The 18,595-nt window shown below is 42.4% G+C and overlaps 1 protein-coding gene across 1 annotated transcript in view; it reads right to left on the bottom strand.

The window, feature by feature from the left end:
* LOC129822479 (LHFPL tetraspan subfamily member 6 protein) overlaps nt 1–18,595 on the bottom strand; it is a 185,374-nt gene that overhangs the window by 158,804 nt on the left and 7,975 nt on the right. Inside the window, exon 2 of the mRNA XM_055880785.1 lies at nt 15,588–16,116. Coding sequence (XP_055736760.1) covers nt 15,588–15,972 — 385 coding nt within the window. The 5' untranslated portion in view covers nt 15,973–16,116. The remainder of the gene's footprint in view (nt 1–15,587; nt 16,117–18,595) is intronic.

Consider the following 18,595-nt stretch of genomic DNA (forward strand, 5'->3'; position numbering starts at 1 on the left):
CTCTCCTCTCCTCTGCACCCCTCTCCTCTCCTCCCTCCCTCCCCTCCCCTCTCCCCTCTCCTATCCTCTCCTCTCCTCTCCCCCCTCTCCTCTCCTCTCCTCTCCTCTCCCCCCTCTCCTCTCCTCTCCTCTCTCCCCTCCCCTCTCCTCTCCTCTCCTCTCCTCTCCTTCCCTTTCCTCCCCTCTACCCTCCCCTCAGACACAGAGACAGAGAGAGATGCCTGACGGTGTCCCCACCAATTACCCCCATCGAACTGGAACAACTCTGACCTTTGGATCAACAACGTTTAGCCTTCATACATCTGAGGGCCCACTAGTGTGTGTGTGTGTGTGTGTGTGTGTGCGTGTGTGTGTGTGTGTGTGTGTGTGTGTGTGTGTGTGTGTGTGTGTGTGTGTGTGTGTGTGTGTGTGTGTGTGTGTGTGTGTGTGTGTGTGTGTGTGTGTGTGTACATAGAGATTTAGTTTCTTCCGTCCTATCCAATCTCAGCATCGTAAATCCCAAACACATGAGCTGACGCCAAAGTCACCAATTAAAAGTGCCCCTCGCTGTTAAAATGGAGAAGCTACATTGCACTACTGTATATAGGGAAGAGGATACCATTTAGGACAGGGAGAGGGTACCATTTAGGACAGGGAGAGGGTACAATTAAGGACAGGGTAGAGGGTTTAATTTAGGACAGGGTAGAGGGTTTAATTTAGGACAGGGCAGAGGGTTTAATTTAGCACAGGGCAGAGGGTTTAATTTAGGACAGGGCAGAGGGTTTAATTTAGGACAGGGCAGAGGGTTTAATTTAGGATAGGGTAGAGGGTTTAATTTAGGACAGGGCAGAGGGTTTAATTTAGGACAGGGTAGAGGGTTTAATTTAGGACAGGGCAGAGGGTTTAATTTAGGACAGGGTAGAGGGTTTAATTTAGGACAGGGTAGAGGGTTTAATTTAGGACAGGGCAGAGGGTTTAATTTAGGACAGGGTAGAGGGTTTAATTTAGGACAGGGCAGAGGGTTTAATTTAGCACAGGGCAGAGGGTTTAATTTAGCACAGTGCTAGTCTAGCAGTTTCATCAGACATTGTTTTTGTTCAGAAAAGCCCTGCAGCTCTGTCCTAACTCCTCCTATGCCACCTAATATTCTGCCACGTTACAGTTACAGGCCTCATGTGAAGTGACAGGGGGTAAAAAGGTCCTCCCTCTTGAGGCCGGGGCCAGAAGAACGAACTCAATCAAACAAACAATCATTCAAATCTATTTATGAAACCCTTTAAAATCATTAAAATCTATTTATGAAGCCCTTTTAAATCATTCAAATCTATTTATGAAGCCCTTTTAAATGGTCTTAAAATGAACAAAGATGGCGCCGGAGAATAAGGCTGACGTTTTACGTATTCCGAACCATTTGTGTTTTTTGTTTGTAACTTATTTTTAAACTTATTTTGTACATAATGTTGCCGCTACCGTCTCTTATGACCGAAAATAACTTCTGAACATCAGAACTACGATTATTCACCGCCGACTGGCAGAATCTTTTTTTTCCTTTAACCTTTTCTCAATAGGGGGTGCTGTTTGCACTTTGTAATAATTTCATTCCCAAATTAAACTGCCTCGTACTCAATTCTTGCTCGTACAATATGTATATTATTATTACTATTGTATAGAAAACACTCTCTAGTTTCTAAAACCGTTTGAATTATATCTGTGAGTAAAACAGAACTCGAGTTGGAGCAATTTTCCTATGAGGAAGTGAGAAATCTGAAATATGCAGGCTGTTCTGAGGTCGGTTTATTAATTTGTATGTCTTCTATTGGTTGAGATGCACTGCATATGCCTTCCCCTGGATGTCAGCAAATAGTGAGAATTGAAATGGAGTTGCTAGGCAGATCTGAGGCCTTATAAATGGGCTGGCAATGTGGGGTCCTCTCTTTCTTCCCTTTGCCATGACGCAAGACAGACCTCAGGATGGCGTTCTAGAAAGCTCCCGTTATAGCCCTTAGATATATCCGGCTCTGATTTTATTCGATATAGGTGTTAAAGACATCATAATGTTGTTATTTTAAACCGAGTTATATCAGTTTATATCAGTATATTGCGATTTTCGGGTATTTATTTGTGCTGCGTTCTAGTGAGTTGGGCACGTCTGGCCCACATGGCTAATGTTTACTGCTAATTCCAACATTGAAGGCGACAATCTACAACCGAGCAACGATTCTTTTGGAAAAAGGACAACTTGCCCAAGATTCTGAAGGGAGCTCATTAAAAAGTAAGAACTATTCATGATGTTAATTCGTTGTTCTGTTGAAAAATGTAAAACTCCGCCAATAATTTCAGTGCGGTCTCGCTTTAACGCACGCTGTATGTCGTAGTAACGTTAATTTAAAAAATCTAACACAGCGATTGCATTAAGAACTAATGTATCTTTCATTTGCTGTCCAACCTGTATTTTTTAGTCAAGTTTAAATTTAGTTACTGATTAGATTAGGTGCCTCTCCCAAGATTTCTCCCGACATATTGTCCCGACAGCTTGGCTACTATTCTCAATGCATAACCACGATTTGTGCCGCTAAGTATGCACATTTTCGAACAAACTCTATATGTATTGTGTAATATGATGTTATAGGACTGTCATCTGAAGAAGTTTGAGAAGGTTAGTGAAAAAATTAATATCTTTTGCTGGTTTATTCGTTATCGCTATTGTTGGCTTGAATCAATGCTGTTGTGTGGTTGGCTATTGTAGTAAGCTAATATAATGCTATATTGTGTTTTCGCTGTAAAACACTTAAAAAATCTGAAATATTGGCTGGATTCACAAGATCTTTGTCTTTCATTTGCTGTACGCTGTGTATTTTTCATAAATGTTTTATGATGAGTATTTAGGTAATTCACGTTGGTCTCTGTTGTTATTCTAGTTGCTTTGGTGAGAGTTGTGATGGTGGCTGCAATGTAAAACTATGATTTATACCTGAAATATGCAAATTTTTCGAACAAAACATATGCTATACAATAAATATGTTATCAGACTGTCATCTGATGAAGTTGCTTCTTGGTTAGTGGCTATTTATATCTTTATTTGGTCGAAATTGTGATAGATACCTATGCAGGAAAAAAATGGTGGGGAAAAAAAAGTTGTGTCTTTTGCTATCGTGGTTAGCTAATAGATTTACATATTGTGTCTTCCTGTAAAACATTTTAAAAATCAGAAATGATGGCTGGATTCACAAGATGTGTATCTTTCATCTGGTGTCTTGGACTTGTGATTTAATGATATTTAGATGCTAGTATTTACTTGTGACGCTATGCTAGGCTATGCTAGTCAGCTTTTTTACTGATGGGGGTGCTCCCAGATCCGAGTAGAAGTTAACGAGTCCGACGAGCCCGACGTGAACGACATACTGCTTTCCCGGGAACAGGCCCAGATCCACGTAATTTGCGTGAAGAGAAGGCGGAGAAAAAGGAGACAGAGGGCGGGCTGCTTTTCTGAGAATTCGTAGGCGATCGAATAAACCCCCACTTCCTTCCATTCTGCTAGCAAACGTGCAAAATAAAATCGATGACCTACTCGGAAGATTAAACTACCAACATGACATTGAAAACTGTCTGGTTATACGCCGTACCGGCAGGATAGAACAGAGGCGTCTGATAAGACGAGGGGCGGCGGACTATGTATTTTTGTAAACAACAGCTGGTGCATGAAATCTTATGAAGTCTTGAGGTTTTGCTCACCTGAGGTAGAGTATCTCATGATAAGCTGTAGACCACACTATCTACCTAGAGAATTTACATCTGTATTTTTTGTAGCTGTTTACATACCACCAAAGACTGATGCTGGCACTAAGACAGCATTGAATGAGCTGTATTCCGCCATAAGCAAACAGAAAAAGGCTCACCCAGAGGCGGCGCTACTCCTTGTTCACTCATGACTGCACGGCCAGGCACATCTCCAACACCATCATTAAGTTTGCAGATGACACAACAGTGGTAGGCCTGATCACCGACAACAACGAGACAGCCTATAGGGAGGAGGTCAGAGACCTGGCTGTGTGGTGCCAGGACAACAACCTCTCCCTCAACGTGAACAAGACTAAGGAGATGATTGTTAACTAGAGGAAAAGGAGGACCGGGTACGCCCCCATTCTCATCGACGGGGCTGTAGTGGAGCAGGTTGAGAGCTTCAAGTTCCTTGGTGTCCACATCACCAACAAACTATCATGGTCCAAACACACCAAGACCGTCGTGAAGAGGGCACGACAAAACCTATTCCCCCTCAGGAGACTGAAAAGATTTGGCGTGGGTCTTCAGATTTTCAAAAGGTTCTAAAGCTGCACCATCAAGAGCATCCTGAGCGGTTACATCACTAACCCTAACCCTAACCTCCTGACTGGTTGCATCATTGCCTGGTATGGCAACTGCTCGGCCTCCGACCTCAGGACGGAGGCCGAGGGGGGTAGTGCGTACGGCCCAGTACATCACTGTGGCCAAGCTTCCTGCCATCCAGGACCTCTATACCAGGCAGTGTCAGAGGAAGGCCCTAAAAAATGTCAGACTCCAGCCACCCCAGTCATAGACTGTTCTCTCTGCTACCGCACGGCAAGCGGTACCAGAGCGCCAAGTCTAGGTTCAAGAGGCTTCTAAACAACTCCTACCCCCCAAGCCATAAGACTCCTGAACATCTAATCAAATGGCTACCCAGAATATTTACATTGCCCCCCCCCCCCCCCACAACCCTCCCCTCCACACCACTGCTACTCTATGTTGTCATCTATGCATAGTCACTTTAATAACTCTACCTACATGTACATATTACCTCAACTAACCGGTGCCCCCGCACATTGACTCTGTACCGGTACCCCCCCCCCCCCCCCCCTGTGTTTAGTCTCGCTATTGTTATTATACTGCTGCTCTTTAAATTACTTTTTACTTTTATTTCTTATTCTTACACATATTTTCTTAAAACAGCATTGCTGGTTAGGGGCTCATAAGTAAGCATTTCACTGTGAGGTCTACACCTGTTGTATTCGCCGCACGTGACTAATAAAGTTTGATTGAAATCATTCAAATATACTTATAAAGCCCTTTTAAATCAGAAGTGGTCCCAAAGTGTTGTCACAACTCCTCTCTCTCTCTCAATCTGAATCAAACATGAGAGATCTTACTTAACTGCAGGCTGTGAGAGAAACCACATGCTCCCAATTACAGTAGCAGTAATTCACTTCTCTTCAGTCATTCTCCTGTCTTCCCTGAGCTAGGCTGTGACGGGGTAATAGCAGAGAGGCAAACCACAGAATGTGTGTGAACGGTTAAACTTAATGAGAGAGCCAGAGCACCACAACTTCTTACACCAGCAGAGAAGAGAAGAGAGAAAGAGAGAGAGAGAGAGAGAGAGAACGAGAGAGAGAACGAGAGAGAACGAGAGACAGAGAGAGAGTGAGAGAGACAGACAGAGCGAGAGAGAGCAGAGCGAGAGACAGACAGAGACACACAGAGACACACAGAGAGAACAAGAGAGAAGAGAGAAGAGACAGAGACAGAGAGAAACACAGAGAGAGAGAGAGAGAGAGAGAGAGACACACAGAGAGAGACACACAGAGAGACAGAGAGAGACAGACAGACACACAGAGAGAAACAGAGACAGAGAGAAACACAGAGAGAGAGAGAGAGAGAAAGAGCGAGAGAGCACATTGCCCACAAAATGAGGTGGAAACTGAACAGCACTTCCTAACCTCCTACCAAATGTATGACACATATTTCCCTCAGATTACACAGACCCACAAAGAATTCGAAAACAAATCCAATTTTGATAAACTCCCATATCTACTGGGTGAAATACCACAGTGTGCCATCACAGCAGCAATATTTGTGACCTGTTGCAACAAGAAAAGGGCAACCAGTGAAGAACAAACACCATTGTAAATACAACCCATATTAATGTTTATTTAATTTCTGTTCCCTTTTGTACTTTAACTATTTGCACATAATATGACATTTGAAATGTCTTTATTCTTTTGGAACTTTTGTGAGTGTGTTGTTTACTGTTCATTTGTATTGTTTATTTCACTTTTGTTTATTATCTATTTCTGTAAGGATTGACGCTGGTAGACGAGAAACAAATACAGGGAGTGAACATTTAATTAACAATGGACATGAAATCAAATCAAATCAAATCAAATCAAATTTTATTAGTCACATACACGTGGTTAGCAGATGTTAATGCGAGTGTAGCGAAATGCTTGTGCTTCTAGTTCCGACAATGCAGTAATAACAACAAGTAATCTAACCTAACAATTCCACAACTACTACCTTATACACGCAAGTGTAAAGGGATAAAGAATATGTACATAAAGATATATGAATGAGTGATGGTACAGAACGGCATAGGCAAGATGCAGTACATGGTATAGAGTACGGTATATACATATGAGATGAGTACTGTAGGGGATGTAAACATAAAGTGGCATAGTATAAAGTGGCTAGTGGTCCATGTATTACATAAGATGGCAAGATGCAGTAGATGATATAGAGTACAGTATATACATATACATAAGAGATGTGTAATGTAGGGTATGTAAACATTATATTAGGTGGCATTGTTTAAAGTGGCTGGTGGTACGTTTTTACATAATTTCCATCAATTCCCATTTTTAAAGTGGCTGGAGTTGAGTCAGTATGTTGGCAGCGGCCGCTAAATGTTAGTGGTGGCTGTTTAACAGTCTGATGGCCTTGAGATAGAAGCTGTTTTTCAGTCTCTCGGTCCCTGCATTGAAACAGGACAGAACAGCGTCTGGACATGAAAACATAACGATATTAATGCACGGGGAACCAACTGACGAACAGACAGATATAAAAAGGGGCAATCAACAAGGTGAAGGAGTCCAGGTGACTCCAATGAGCGCTGGTGCGCGTAATGATGGTGACAGGCGTGCGTAATGAAGGGCAGCCTGGCGCCCTAGAGGGAGAGCGGGAGCAGGCGTGATAATTTCACTTGCTTTAGCAATGTAAACCAGAGGAGGCTCCTCAGAGAAGGAAGGGCAGGACCATCCTCCTCAGTGAAATGTCATTAAAAAGTTTTTAAAAATGTGATAAAACTATACTAAATATATTCATGTCACCAAATAATTGATTAAATACACTGTTTTGTCATGAAGGTCTACAGTAACTTCGACCGCATACAAGACATTTCTGGACTTGTTGTGCTGTTCTCACTTGAACAGGAAGGTGGTGCGGAGGTCTTTTGTGGTCCTTTTGTCATCAAACTTTGTCATCAAAGTCTGTGATTCTCTGGATTCATGGTGCTTTCAAGACAACTGGGAATGTGGAAATAAACAAGAAAAAAAAACAAGGTTGAATCATGATGACGTCAGTGATCTTCAGGTCGTGGCTCTAGAAGAGGCCAGAGTTCCTGATTTACAATTCCGAGTTGGATGACCGTTCAAAATATATTGTCAGTCGGAAACTCGTTTTTCCCCGAGTTTCCAGCTGTCCTGAACTCAATGATGTCAGATTTCCCAGTTCAGAGTAAATAGTTGTTTTAAAATCATCCTGGATGAAAAGAGACCCTTAAACACAGACTTGGGACCACACAGCCACTCCACTGAATAGCAGGCCTGTGATTGCTTTGCAATGCTTGCAGTTAGCCACTGATTCCTTCGTAACCACGCATTGTTTAATTTGCGATGTCCAACTTGTTGTGTAATGTTTATGTCCAATGACCAATGAGCAACGACACGTTTCTATATGTATAATTTATCTTCATAAGACAAGGATTGAAAAGGATTGAAAAGGATTTGCCAGTAGATTGTCGACTTGAGCCATGATAATGACTGCCAGCTTTCTAGCTAAGAATTTGAAAGTATGATGTTGACATGATCAGTCCAATCAAAGCTACTGTAGATATAACTTGATTTGACATCATTTTATCTGTGACCAATGACCTTGAGCCTTCTTGGATGGGCACTTCTAATGTAACTCTATGGCAGCACCCAAGGGGTTTGAATTTTCGAGATCTACCCTTAGATTTGGCGGTGACATAGGGTCCCCATGAGCGACAGAACACTGAGCCAATAACGGCACAACTAGAGAACATTACCCAATCAAGGCGCAACTAGAGAACATTACCAACCCCTAGGCTCCGTATTTTCCGCTGGCTGCCCCACCACCACAGAAAGCACTGAGCTAGGCTGAAACACCTGCATTTTGGAGCTGCCTTACTCAAGAAAACAAAAAAGAGACCATGTTTGTCAGAGGATCATCTGACTCATTGATTTTTTTATTTTATTTTATTTTTTACATTGTTTGCAAACTGATATGTGACACGTATTAATGCAAAAATAGCATGCAAAACAGGCAACCCACCCAAGAAAAGGGGCTCAAAACAGCCCTGAATGACGAGTCTCCACTGATCATAGAGAACCTTACCATGGATGATGACACTGTGTCAAGGTTCAGACGGGTTAAAGGCAAAGCTGGAAGATGTTGATAAACAAAAATTTACTTCTAACTTTTTTATATTATATATATTTTTATATCCCCAATTGGTAGTTACAGTCTTGTCCCATCGCTGCAACTCGGGAGAGGTGAAGGTCGAGAGCCGTGCGTACTCCAAAACACAACGCACTGCTTCTTGACACTGCTTAACCGGAAAGCCAGCCGCACCAATGTGTCGGAGGAAACACCGTACACCTGGTGACCCGTGTCAGCGTGCATTCGATCGGCCCACCACAGGAGTTGCTAGAGCGAGATGGGACAAGGACATCCCGGGCCGGCCAAACCCTCCCCTAACCCGGATAACGCTGGGCCAATTGTGCACCGCCGGCTTCGACAGAGCCTGGACTCGAACCAGGATCTCTAGTGGCACAGCTAGCACTGTGATGTAGAACCTTAGACCACTGAGACAGAGCCTGGACACGAACCAGGATCTCTAGTGGCACAGCTAGCACTGCGATGCAGAACCTTAGACCACTGAGACAGAGCCTGGACTCAAACCAGGATCTCTAGTGGCACAGCTAGCACTGCGATGCAGAACCTTAGACCACTGAGACAGAGCCTGGACTCTAACCAGGATCTCTAGTGGCACAGCTAGCACTGCGATGCAGAACCTTAGACCACTGAGACAGAGCCTGGACTCTAACCAGGATCTCTAGTGGCACAGCTAGCACTGTGATGCAGTGTCTCAGACCACTGAGACAGAGCCTGGACTCTAACCAGGATCTCTAGTGGCACAGCTAGCACTGCGCCACTCGTGAGGCCCTACTTCTACTTTTTGAGGAGATATTTACTCACACAGATGTTGTATTTGACATAGTGCAGCAGAAAGCCATGGATGTAACCTACTGTAAGAGAAGAATAGAGAATCTGACTAGCAGCATGGAGGAGCACAAGTCTGATGTAGCATTCATTGCCATATATGAGAAGGTAGCAAGCATGACAAGAGGATCCAGAGATCTTTCATAGGAGGTAGCACCAGGCAGGGCACTCAGGATGTAAGGCACACCTACAAGGCACTGTATGACTCAATTCATGATAACATCAAGTCTCGGATAGCACCGAGGTACTAAAGCCTGGACAGCATGCGATTCCTGAAGTTGTTAGATAAAAAGTACATTTTATTCTTTAAAAGAGAAAATGCTTCAGATGATCCTCTGACAAAAGCCTATTGCAGACCTATGGCCAGGAAGAGACTGAAAACAGAGCTGCAAGTGGTTTACTGAGGAGATTGAAGGGAACCAAAGCTGTGTGACGCAATCCTGCACTATAAGAGCAGTGGACTTGATGAAGCGATGCACTGAGCTGTACAGGCTCATGTGCCTCGTTGCCACTATGGGGGGGCAACATCAGCTGGGATGGAGCGAAGCTTCTCCCGCCTCGAGAGGCTGAAGAGCTACTCTCGGAAACACTGTGAGACAAGAGAGACTGAGGAACCTCGCAGTCTTACCTACAGAGAGGATCATTCTTAAAATCGCTGCAGAAAAGTCTTCACTGGTACGAGAAGGCCATCGACCAGTTTGCCAACCAGACTATGAGAAGAATGGACTTCATCTTTAAAGTAAGGCTTTAACATGTTTTTCCCCATTATAATTACGTTTACATTAGTTGAATTGTTAATGAAATTATGTTACCGATTTTGCAATGAATTGATATTCATTTTAATTTTGTTTTCAACAGTAATTCCCCCACGCTCCACCCATGGCCCTCTGGAGAACTGAACGGCCCTGTGACCTCTAAAGAACTGAACGGCCCTGTGACCTCTAAAGAACTGAACGGCCCTGTGACCTCTAAAGAACTGAACAGCCCTGTGACCTCTAAAGAACTGAACAGCCCTGTGACCTCTAAAGAACTGAACGGCCCTGTGACCTCTAAAGAACTGAACAGCCCTGTGACTCTCTAAAGAACTGAACAGCCCTGTGACCTCTAAAGAACTGAACAGCCCTGTGACCTCTAAAGAACTGAACAGCCCTGTGACCTCTAAAGAACTGAACAGCCCTGTGACCTCTAAAGAGCTGAACGGTCTGTGACCTCTAAAGAACTGAACAGCCCTGTGACCTCTAAAGAACTGAACAGTCCTGTGACCTCTAAAGAACTGAATCCCCGGTCCTCTGCTACCTGTTATTCCCCATTTCCTAATCACAAACACGCTCGCATTATTTGGGCTCCACATGAGTCTCCCGAGTGGCGCAGCAGTCTAATGCACTGCATCTCAGTACTAGAGGCGTCACTACAGGCCCTGGTTCGATTGCAGGCTGTAGCACAATTGGCCCAGCGTCGTCCTGGTTTGCCCGGGGTAGGCCGTCATTGTAAATAAGAATTTGTTCTTAACTGACTTGCCTAGTTAAATAAAGGTTAAATATTACACATCAATGTGATTTTACTCCTTGCTTGGACTAACTCCTTCTTAGCTTTTGTCTAACTGTGTGTTGAGTTTTTTCTTTCCAGTCAAATCTTGTCCTTAGTGGAGGAGTTGAGCTCATCTTTAACACCATCTATCCATGATGAACCTTTTTCTGCACTGAAGTCTCTGAACACCTCAACCCCTGTCCTGCACTGAAGTCTCTGAACCTCAATACTGTCCTGCACTGAGGTCTCTGAACACCTCAATACTGTCCTGCACTGAGGTCTCTGAACACCTCAATACTGTCCTGCACTGAGGTCTCTGAACACCTCAACCCCTGTCCTGCACTGAAGTCTCTGAACACCTCAACTCCTGTCCTGCACTGAGGTCTCTGAACACCTCAACCCCTGTCCTGCACTGAAGTCTCTGAACACCTCAACTCCTGACCTGCACTGAGGTCTCTGAACACCTCAACCCCTGTCCTGCACTGAAGTCTCTGAACACCTCAACCCCTGTCCTGGACTGAAGTCTCTGAACACCTCAACACCTGTTCTGGACTGAAGTCTCTGAACACCTCAACCCCTGCCTTATACCCTCATCCAATCACTGCTGCCCTTCTCAACACCGTCAGTAGCCCTCTCATTCCCATTCCCCATAATGTTTTACTATAAATGTCTTTATTAAACGTTTTGGGTTAAAAATCATTTGTCATTGATGATTTTTCGAATTTGCTTTTTTTGTCGTTCGATCCACACATATACCGTGGGTCTTCCATCCTCCTAAATGTTTCAAGTCCCCAGCCTCCACACTGCCAGAGCAAGTGAACTAGATAATAAACAAAAGTGAAAATAAACAACAAAAATGAACAGTAAACATTGCACTCACAAAAGACATTTCAAGTGTCATATTATGTCTCTATACAGTGTTGTAATGATCTGCAAATAGCTCAAGTACAAAAGGGAAAATAAATAAACATAAATATGGGTTGTATTTACAATGGTGTTTGTTCTTCACTGGTTGCCCTTTTCTTGTGGCAACAGGTCACAAATCTTGCTGCTGTGATGGCAAACTGGTATTTCACCCAGTATATATGGGAGTTTATCAAAATTGGTTTTGTTTTTTAATTATTTGTGGGTCTGTGTGATCTGAGGGAAATATGTGTCTCTAATATGGTCATACATTGGGCAGGAGGTTAGGAAGTGCAGCTGTTTCCATCTCATTTTGTGGGCAGTGTGCACATAGCCTGTCTTCTCTTGAGAGCCATGTCTGCCTACGGCGGCCTTTCTCAATAGCAAGGCTATGCTCACTGAGTCTGTACATTGTCAAAACTTTCCTTAAGTTTGGGTCAGTCACAGTGGTCAGGTATTCTGCCACTGTGTCTTCTCTGTTTAGGATTAGTTTGCCTTTGGCCTAGTTTTTTGTTTATTCTTTCCAATGTGTCAAGTAATTCTCTTTTTGTTTTCTCATGATTTGGTTGGGTCTAATTGTGTTGTTGTCCTGGGGCTCTGTGGGGTGTGTTTGTGTTTGTGAACAGAGCCCGAGGACCAGCCAGGTTAATTTCTCTGTAGGTGATGGCTTTGTTATAGAAGGTTTGTGATTCGCTTCCTTTTAGGTGGTTGTAGAATTTAACCTCTCTTTTCTGGATTTTAATAATTAGCGGGTATCGGCCTAATTGTGCTCTGCATGCATTATTTGGTGTTTTATGTTGTACACAGAGGATATTTATGCAGAGTCGCAACTTGGTGTTTGTCCCATTTTGTGAATTCTTGGTTGATGAGCGGACCCCAGACCTCCCAACCATAAAGGGCAATGGGGTCTATAATGGATTCAAATATTTTTTGCCAGATCCTAATTGGTATGTCGAATTATATCTTTCTTTTGATGTACGTATCATTTTTTGTGTTGCTCTAGGGCAACGGTGTATAGATAACATTTGTATTTGTGGTCCTGGCAACTGGACCTTTTTTGGAACACCATTATTTTTGTCTTACTGAGATTTACTGCCAGGGCCCAGGTCTGGCAGAATCTGTGCAGAAGATCTAGGTGCTCCTAGGTGTTCAAGGCCCTCCTGGGTTGGGGACAGAAGCACCAGAATCTAGTAGGGTGAGGCTCGGTGCTGCAGACTGTTCTAGTGCCAATTCGCAGATATATACAGTTGAAGTCAGAGGTTTACAAGCACTTAGGTTGGCGTCATTAAAACTTGTTTTTCAACCACTCCACAAATTTCTTGTTAACAAACTATAGTTTTGGCAAGTCGGTTAGGACATCTACTTTGTGCATGACACAAGTAATTTTCCCAACAATTGTTTACAGACAGATTATTTCACTTATAATTCACTGTTTGGAGGAAAAAGGGGGAGTCTTGCAAGCCAAAGATCACTATCCCAACCGTGAAGCACGGGGGTGGCAGCATCATGTTGTGGGGGTGCTTTGCTGCAGGAGGGACTGGTGCACTTCACATAACAGATGGCATCATGAGGTAGGAAAATTATGTGGATATATTGAAGCAACATCTCAAGACATCAGTCAGGAAGTTAAAGCTTGGTCACAAATGGGTCTTCCAAATAGACAATGACCCCAAGCATACTTCCAAGTTGTGGCAAAATGGCTTAAGGACAACAAAGTCAAGGTATTTGAGTGGCCATCACAAAGCCCTGACCTCAATCCTATAGAAAATGTGTGGGCAGAACTGAAAAAGTGTGTGCGAGCAAGGAGGCCTACAAACCTGACTCAGTTACACCAGCTCTGTCAGGAGGAATGGGCCAAAATTCACCCAACTTATTGTGGGAAGCTTGTGCAAGGCTACCCAAAACGTTTCACCAAAGTTAAACAATTTAAAGGCAATGCTACCAAATACTAATTGAGTGAATGTAAACTTCTGACCCACTGGGAATGTGAGGAAAGATATAAAAGCTGAAATAAATAATTCTCTCTACTATTATTCTAACATTTCACATTCTTAAAATAAAGTGGTGATCCCAACTAACCTAAGACAGGGAATGTTTTACTAGGATAAAATGTCTGGAATTGTGAAAAACTGAGTTTAAATGTATTTGGCAAAGGTGTATGTAAACTTCCGACTTCAACTGTAATTGGAGAATCCAGTGGGTTCTGGTAGTCTTAAATAGTTGATTCTAAGATTTGTATTTGATCATGTATATGTTTTTCTCCCTTTGTTATAGAGCCAAAAAGGATTGGAGATTGTTTTACCCATACATCTCAGTTTTGGATAGATAACACTTTGTGTTGTTGTTTGTTTAGTGTTTTCCAATTAACCCAGAAGTGGTTTGAGTCTATGGATTCTTCAATTACATTGAGCTGATTTCTGACGTGCTGTTCCTTCTTTTTCCGTAGTGTATTTCTGTATTGTTTTAGTGATTCACCATAGTGAAGGCATATTCTCAGGTTTTCTGGGTCTCTATGTTTTTGGTTGGATAGGTTTCTCAATTTCTTTCTTCGTTTTTTTGCATTCTTCATCAAACCATTTTTTCATCGTTGTAAATTTTCTTAGGTTTTCTGATTTGATAGGGAAGTTGAGAGGTCAAATATATACTACCGGTCAAAAGTTTGGGGTCACTTAGAAATGTCATTGTTAATGTTGTAAATGACTATTGTAGCCGGAAACGGCTAATTTTTAATGGAATATCTACATAGGCGTACATAGGCCCATTATCAGCAACCATCCCTCCTGTGTTCCAATGGCACATTGTGTTAGATAATCCAAGTTTATAATTTTAAAAGGCTAATTGATCATTAGAAAACCCTTTTGCAATTATGTTAGCACAGCGGAAAACTGTTTTCCTGATTAAAGAAGCAATAAAACGGGCCTTCTTTAGACAAGTTGAGTATCTGGAGCATCAGCATTTGTGGGTTCGATTACAGGCTCAAAATGGCCAGAAACAAATAACTTTCTTCTGAAACTCGTCAGTCTGTTCTTGTTCTGAGAAATGAAGGCTATCCCATGCGAGAAATTGTCAAGAAACTGAAGATCTCGTACAACGCTGTGTACTACTCCCTTCACAGAACAGCGCAAACTGGCTCTAACCAGAATAGAAAGTTGTGCACCGGAGGCCCCGGTGCACAACTGAGCAAGAGGACAAGTACATTAGAGTGTCTAGTTGGAGAAACAGATGCCTCACAAGTCCTCAACTGGCAGCTTCATTAAATAGTACCCGCAAAACACCAGTCTCAACGTCAACAGCGGAGAGGCGACTCCGGGATGCTGGCCTTCTAGGCAGAGTTGCAAAGAAAAAGCCATATCTCAGACTGGACAATATTTAAAAAAAGATTAAGATGTGGCAAAAGAACACAGACACTGGACAGAGGACCTCTGCCTAGAAGGCCAACATCTCGGAGTCGCCTCTTCACATTTGCATATCTTACCGTTTAGGGTTTTAGTCTGGGTTTCTGTATGAACACTTTGTGACATCTACTGATGTCAGGGCTTTACTACGAATGAAAAGAGGAAAGAGCATAACTGTTCAGTTGAACCACTGAATCACAATAGTCTGTGATGGAGAGTTGAGGGACTTCCGGGGTCAACTGAAGGTAGAGAGCTAGTCTCGGGTAACCAGACATCACACCGTAAACATTCTGTGTTTTTGGGAGCTAGTACAGAACCTGACGCCATTCACTATAGGTTCTAATGTAAACAGACATCAGGTTGTTAGTGAACTAACTCACAGTGAGAGAAAATAGAAGTTTGGAATAGAGCGTTAAGGTGGTAGAGAACCGTTTTAGCCCTTATGGTGTAAACAGAGGGAACAGGCTGACTCACCTCCAACGAACTGTATCCCCCCGGCAACACGTCCGATGGTCCTAGAGATGAGGTCAGAGATGCAACATCCCATGAGGGCTGTGAGGGCCACCAGGAGCAGCAGACCACAGCCCACGCCCGTCACCACCGTACAGATCCTCCACTCCAGACTAGGTATCCCCTGGAAGGAGGCGTAACGCCCACACTGCTCCAGTATCACTGTGGCCTGGCTCTCCTCGTCGCGCACCGGGTACGAGCACCGCCGGAAGGTGCCGAACGAGACCGGCTTGTCCATCTGGGAACCGAGTAGCCAGTAAGGCATGAAGAAGCCGACGCAGGAGGCAGCGGCACAGAGCAGGGAGAGGAGGGTCCAGATTACACCAGCACAGGTCAAGCTGGAGGCCATGGCGTTTCACTATTATAGAACTAGAAGACGTCGCCAGAATAGACTAAAAGGAGATTTAGCTTTTGTTGTGTTCTTGACTCCACCACGGGCCTAGACTACCAGCATGTCTCTGTCTCTCCCCACGTACTGACTGACTTCTGTCCCCTGCGGAGAGAGAGAGAGAGAGAGAGAGAGAGAGAGAGAGAGAGAGAGAGAGAGAGAGAGAGAGTACACTGTAAAAATAGAGACTCAAAACAACATGATTGTGTAATGAAACCATTAAAAGCAGTGCACCTAATCTAAGATCTGGTGTTTGAACGTAAACCCAATGTAAGTGATATGATACCCAGAACATGTCTACTGAACAAAAAATATTAATGCAACATGCAACAATTTCTACAATTTTACTGAGTTACAGTTCATATAATCAGTCAATTAAAATAAATTCATTAGGGCCTAATCTATGGATTTCACAGGACTGAGTAGGGGTGCAGCCATGGGTGGGCCTTGGAGAGCATAGGACCACCCACTTGGCAGCCAGGACCACCCACTTGGCAGCCAGGCCCACCCACTTGGCAACCAGGCCCACCCACTTGGCAGCCAGGCCCACCCACTTGGCAGCCAGGCCCACCCACTGGAGAACCAGGCCCACCCACTTGGCAGAATGAGTTTTCCCCCACAAAATGGCTTTATTACAGACAGAAATACTCTTACTTGAGTCATTTTCCATCTCTATTTTCTATTTACTTTTACTCAAGTATGACAATTGGGTTCTCTTTTCACCACTGCACTATATAGCCACTGCCATTTTAGCCTTTAGCCTCTAGCTTTGGACTACCACACCACGTTACTGCATCCCACTTTGGACATTCATATTCAGATAACTTCATTCATGTATATGCATTTTGCATATTGCTATTGATATGTTAAATCATTGTGCAGTATATTCATATTGCAATGTATTAATATTAAATCAGTTAATAACTTAATTATAGAAAAATAATAATCATAATAATTTCTCTCCCTGCAGAAAACATATATACACATATACAGTGGGGGGGGGGAAAGTATTTAGTCAGCCACCAATTGGGCAAGTTCTCCCATACTTAATACTTATTTTCCACCATAATTTGCAAATAAATTCATAAAAAATCCTACAATGTGATTTTCTGGATTTTTTTCCCTCATTTTGTCTGTCATAGTTGAAGTGTACCTATGATGAAAATTACAGGCCTCTCTCATCTTTTTAAGTGGGAGAACTTGCACAATTGGTGGCTGACTAAATACTTTTCTGCCCCACTGTATATATATATATATATATATATATATATATATATATATATATATATATATATATATATATATATATATATATATATATAGTATATTCATATTGCAATGTATTAATATTAAATCAGTTAATAACTTAATTATAGAATAATAATAATCATAATAATAATAATTTCTCTCCCTGCAGAAAACATATATACACATATATATATATATACATATATACACATATATTATATATACTACGTTGCCCACAGGCTGGCCAATCCTACCCACAGCCAATCAAGACAAGCTTCACAGACTAATGTCAAATGAAATATCATTTAGCGGTACTGTGATTCAATACATCTGAACAACCTTCCATGTACAATCATCTGAATATAACGACTCAGGTCAGAAGCATTAGCATAAGGGATATGCTGGTGGATTGCATTGAACTCTGGGCTGAAGTTTTGTACAAGTTTAGTATGAGTGCATTGCCTGTATTTTTCTTCCCCCCATGAATTTGAAATATAATGCCATATTTCCCTTGACTTTCAAGAATATGAATATGACAAATACCTTACAGATCTTTGAACCGTCTTAGTTAATCAATATAAAAATGTGAATGGCCTGTTAATGCTTTGTTGTTATTTGATCATTTGAAGATAAAGCATTTGAAGCTTCAAAATCATGTCTTGAACAAATATTTTTTTTACTGCTGAATTATTATCCAGGGACAAACGTATTAATTTGCATTTTCACAAAAAAACAACAATATATTTTTTTATAGCATAAATCTGTACATTAGACCTTTTGGATTTACCAATGAGGAGTTTACCAGAACACCATATTAGAACAGGGAATATACAAAAAGAGGGGCTTCAATTTACAGTGTTTAGAAACTCCAGAAGAAGGGATGTTTACAGTGTTTAGAAACTCCAGAAGAAGGGATCTAATTCTTCACTAGACAGGAAACACCAAAATAGTGTTTTCAACCTTCTTCCTGGTTAGTGCTCTCAGTCGTCTACACAACTCTTGATTAATTGGTGTTACAACACACCATGTCATGACTGTTTCAATACACCTCAAATCTGTCTCATAACCAATATTCCCTGTAAGCTACGCCTGGGCGTAGGTTACTGCTGTGCAGAAGAAATATGAGCCCACATAGAGAAGCACGGGATTGAATTTAATCTAACTTTCTAGAGTTTTCCCCTTTAGTTAACACTATCAACATGTCCCTTTACTGTGGGAATTGTGAATGAATCAATGCCAATATTAGCCACTTTCAATGCAACATACCAAAACAAAACGAACTTTGCAAGACTTTGTAAGTAAAACAAACTATGCAAGAGTTTTGTTTTGTTGTAGG

Source organism: Salvelinus fontinalis, chromosome 24 (genome assembly GCF_029448725.1).
Source record: "Salvelinus fontinalis isolate EN_2023a chromosome 24, ASM2944872v1, whole genome shotgun sequence".
Lineage (NCBI taxonomy): Eukaryota > Metazoa > Chordata > Actinopteri > Salmoniformes > Salmonidae > Salvelinus > Salvelinus fontinalis.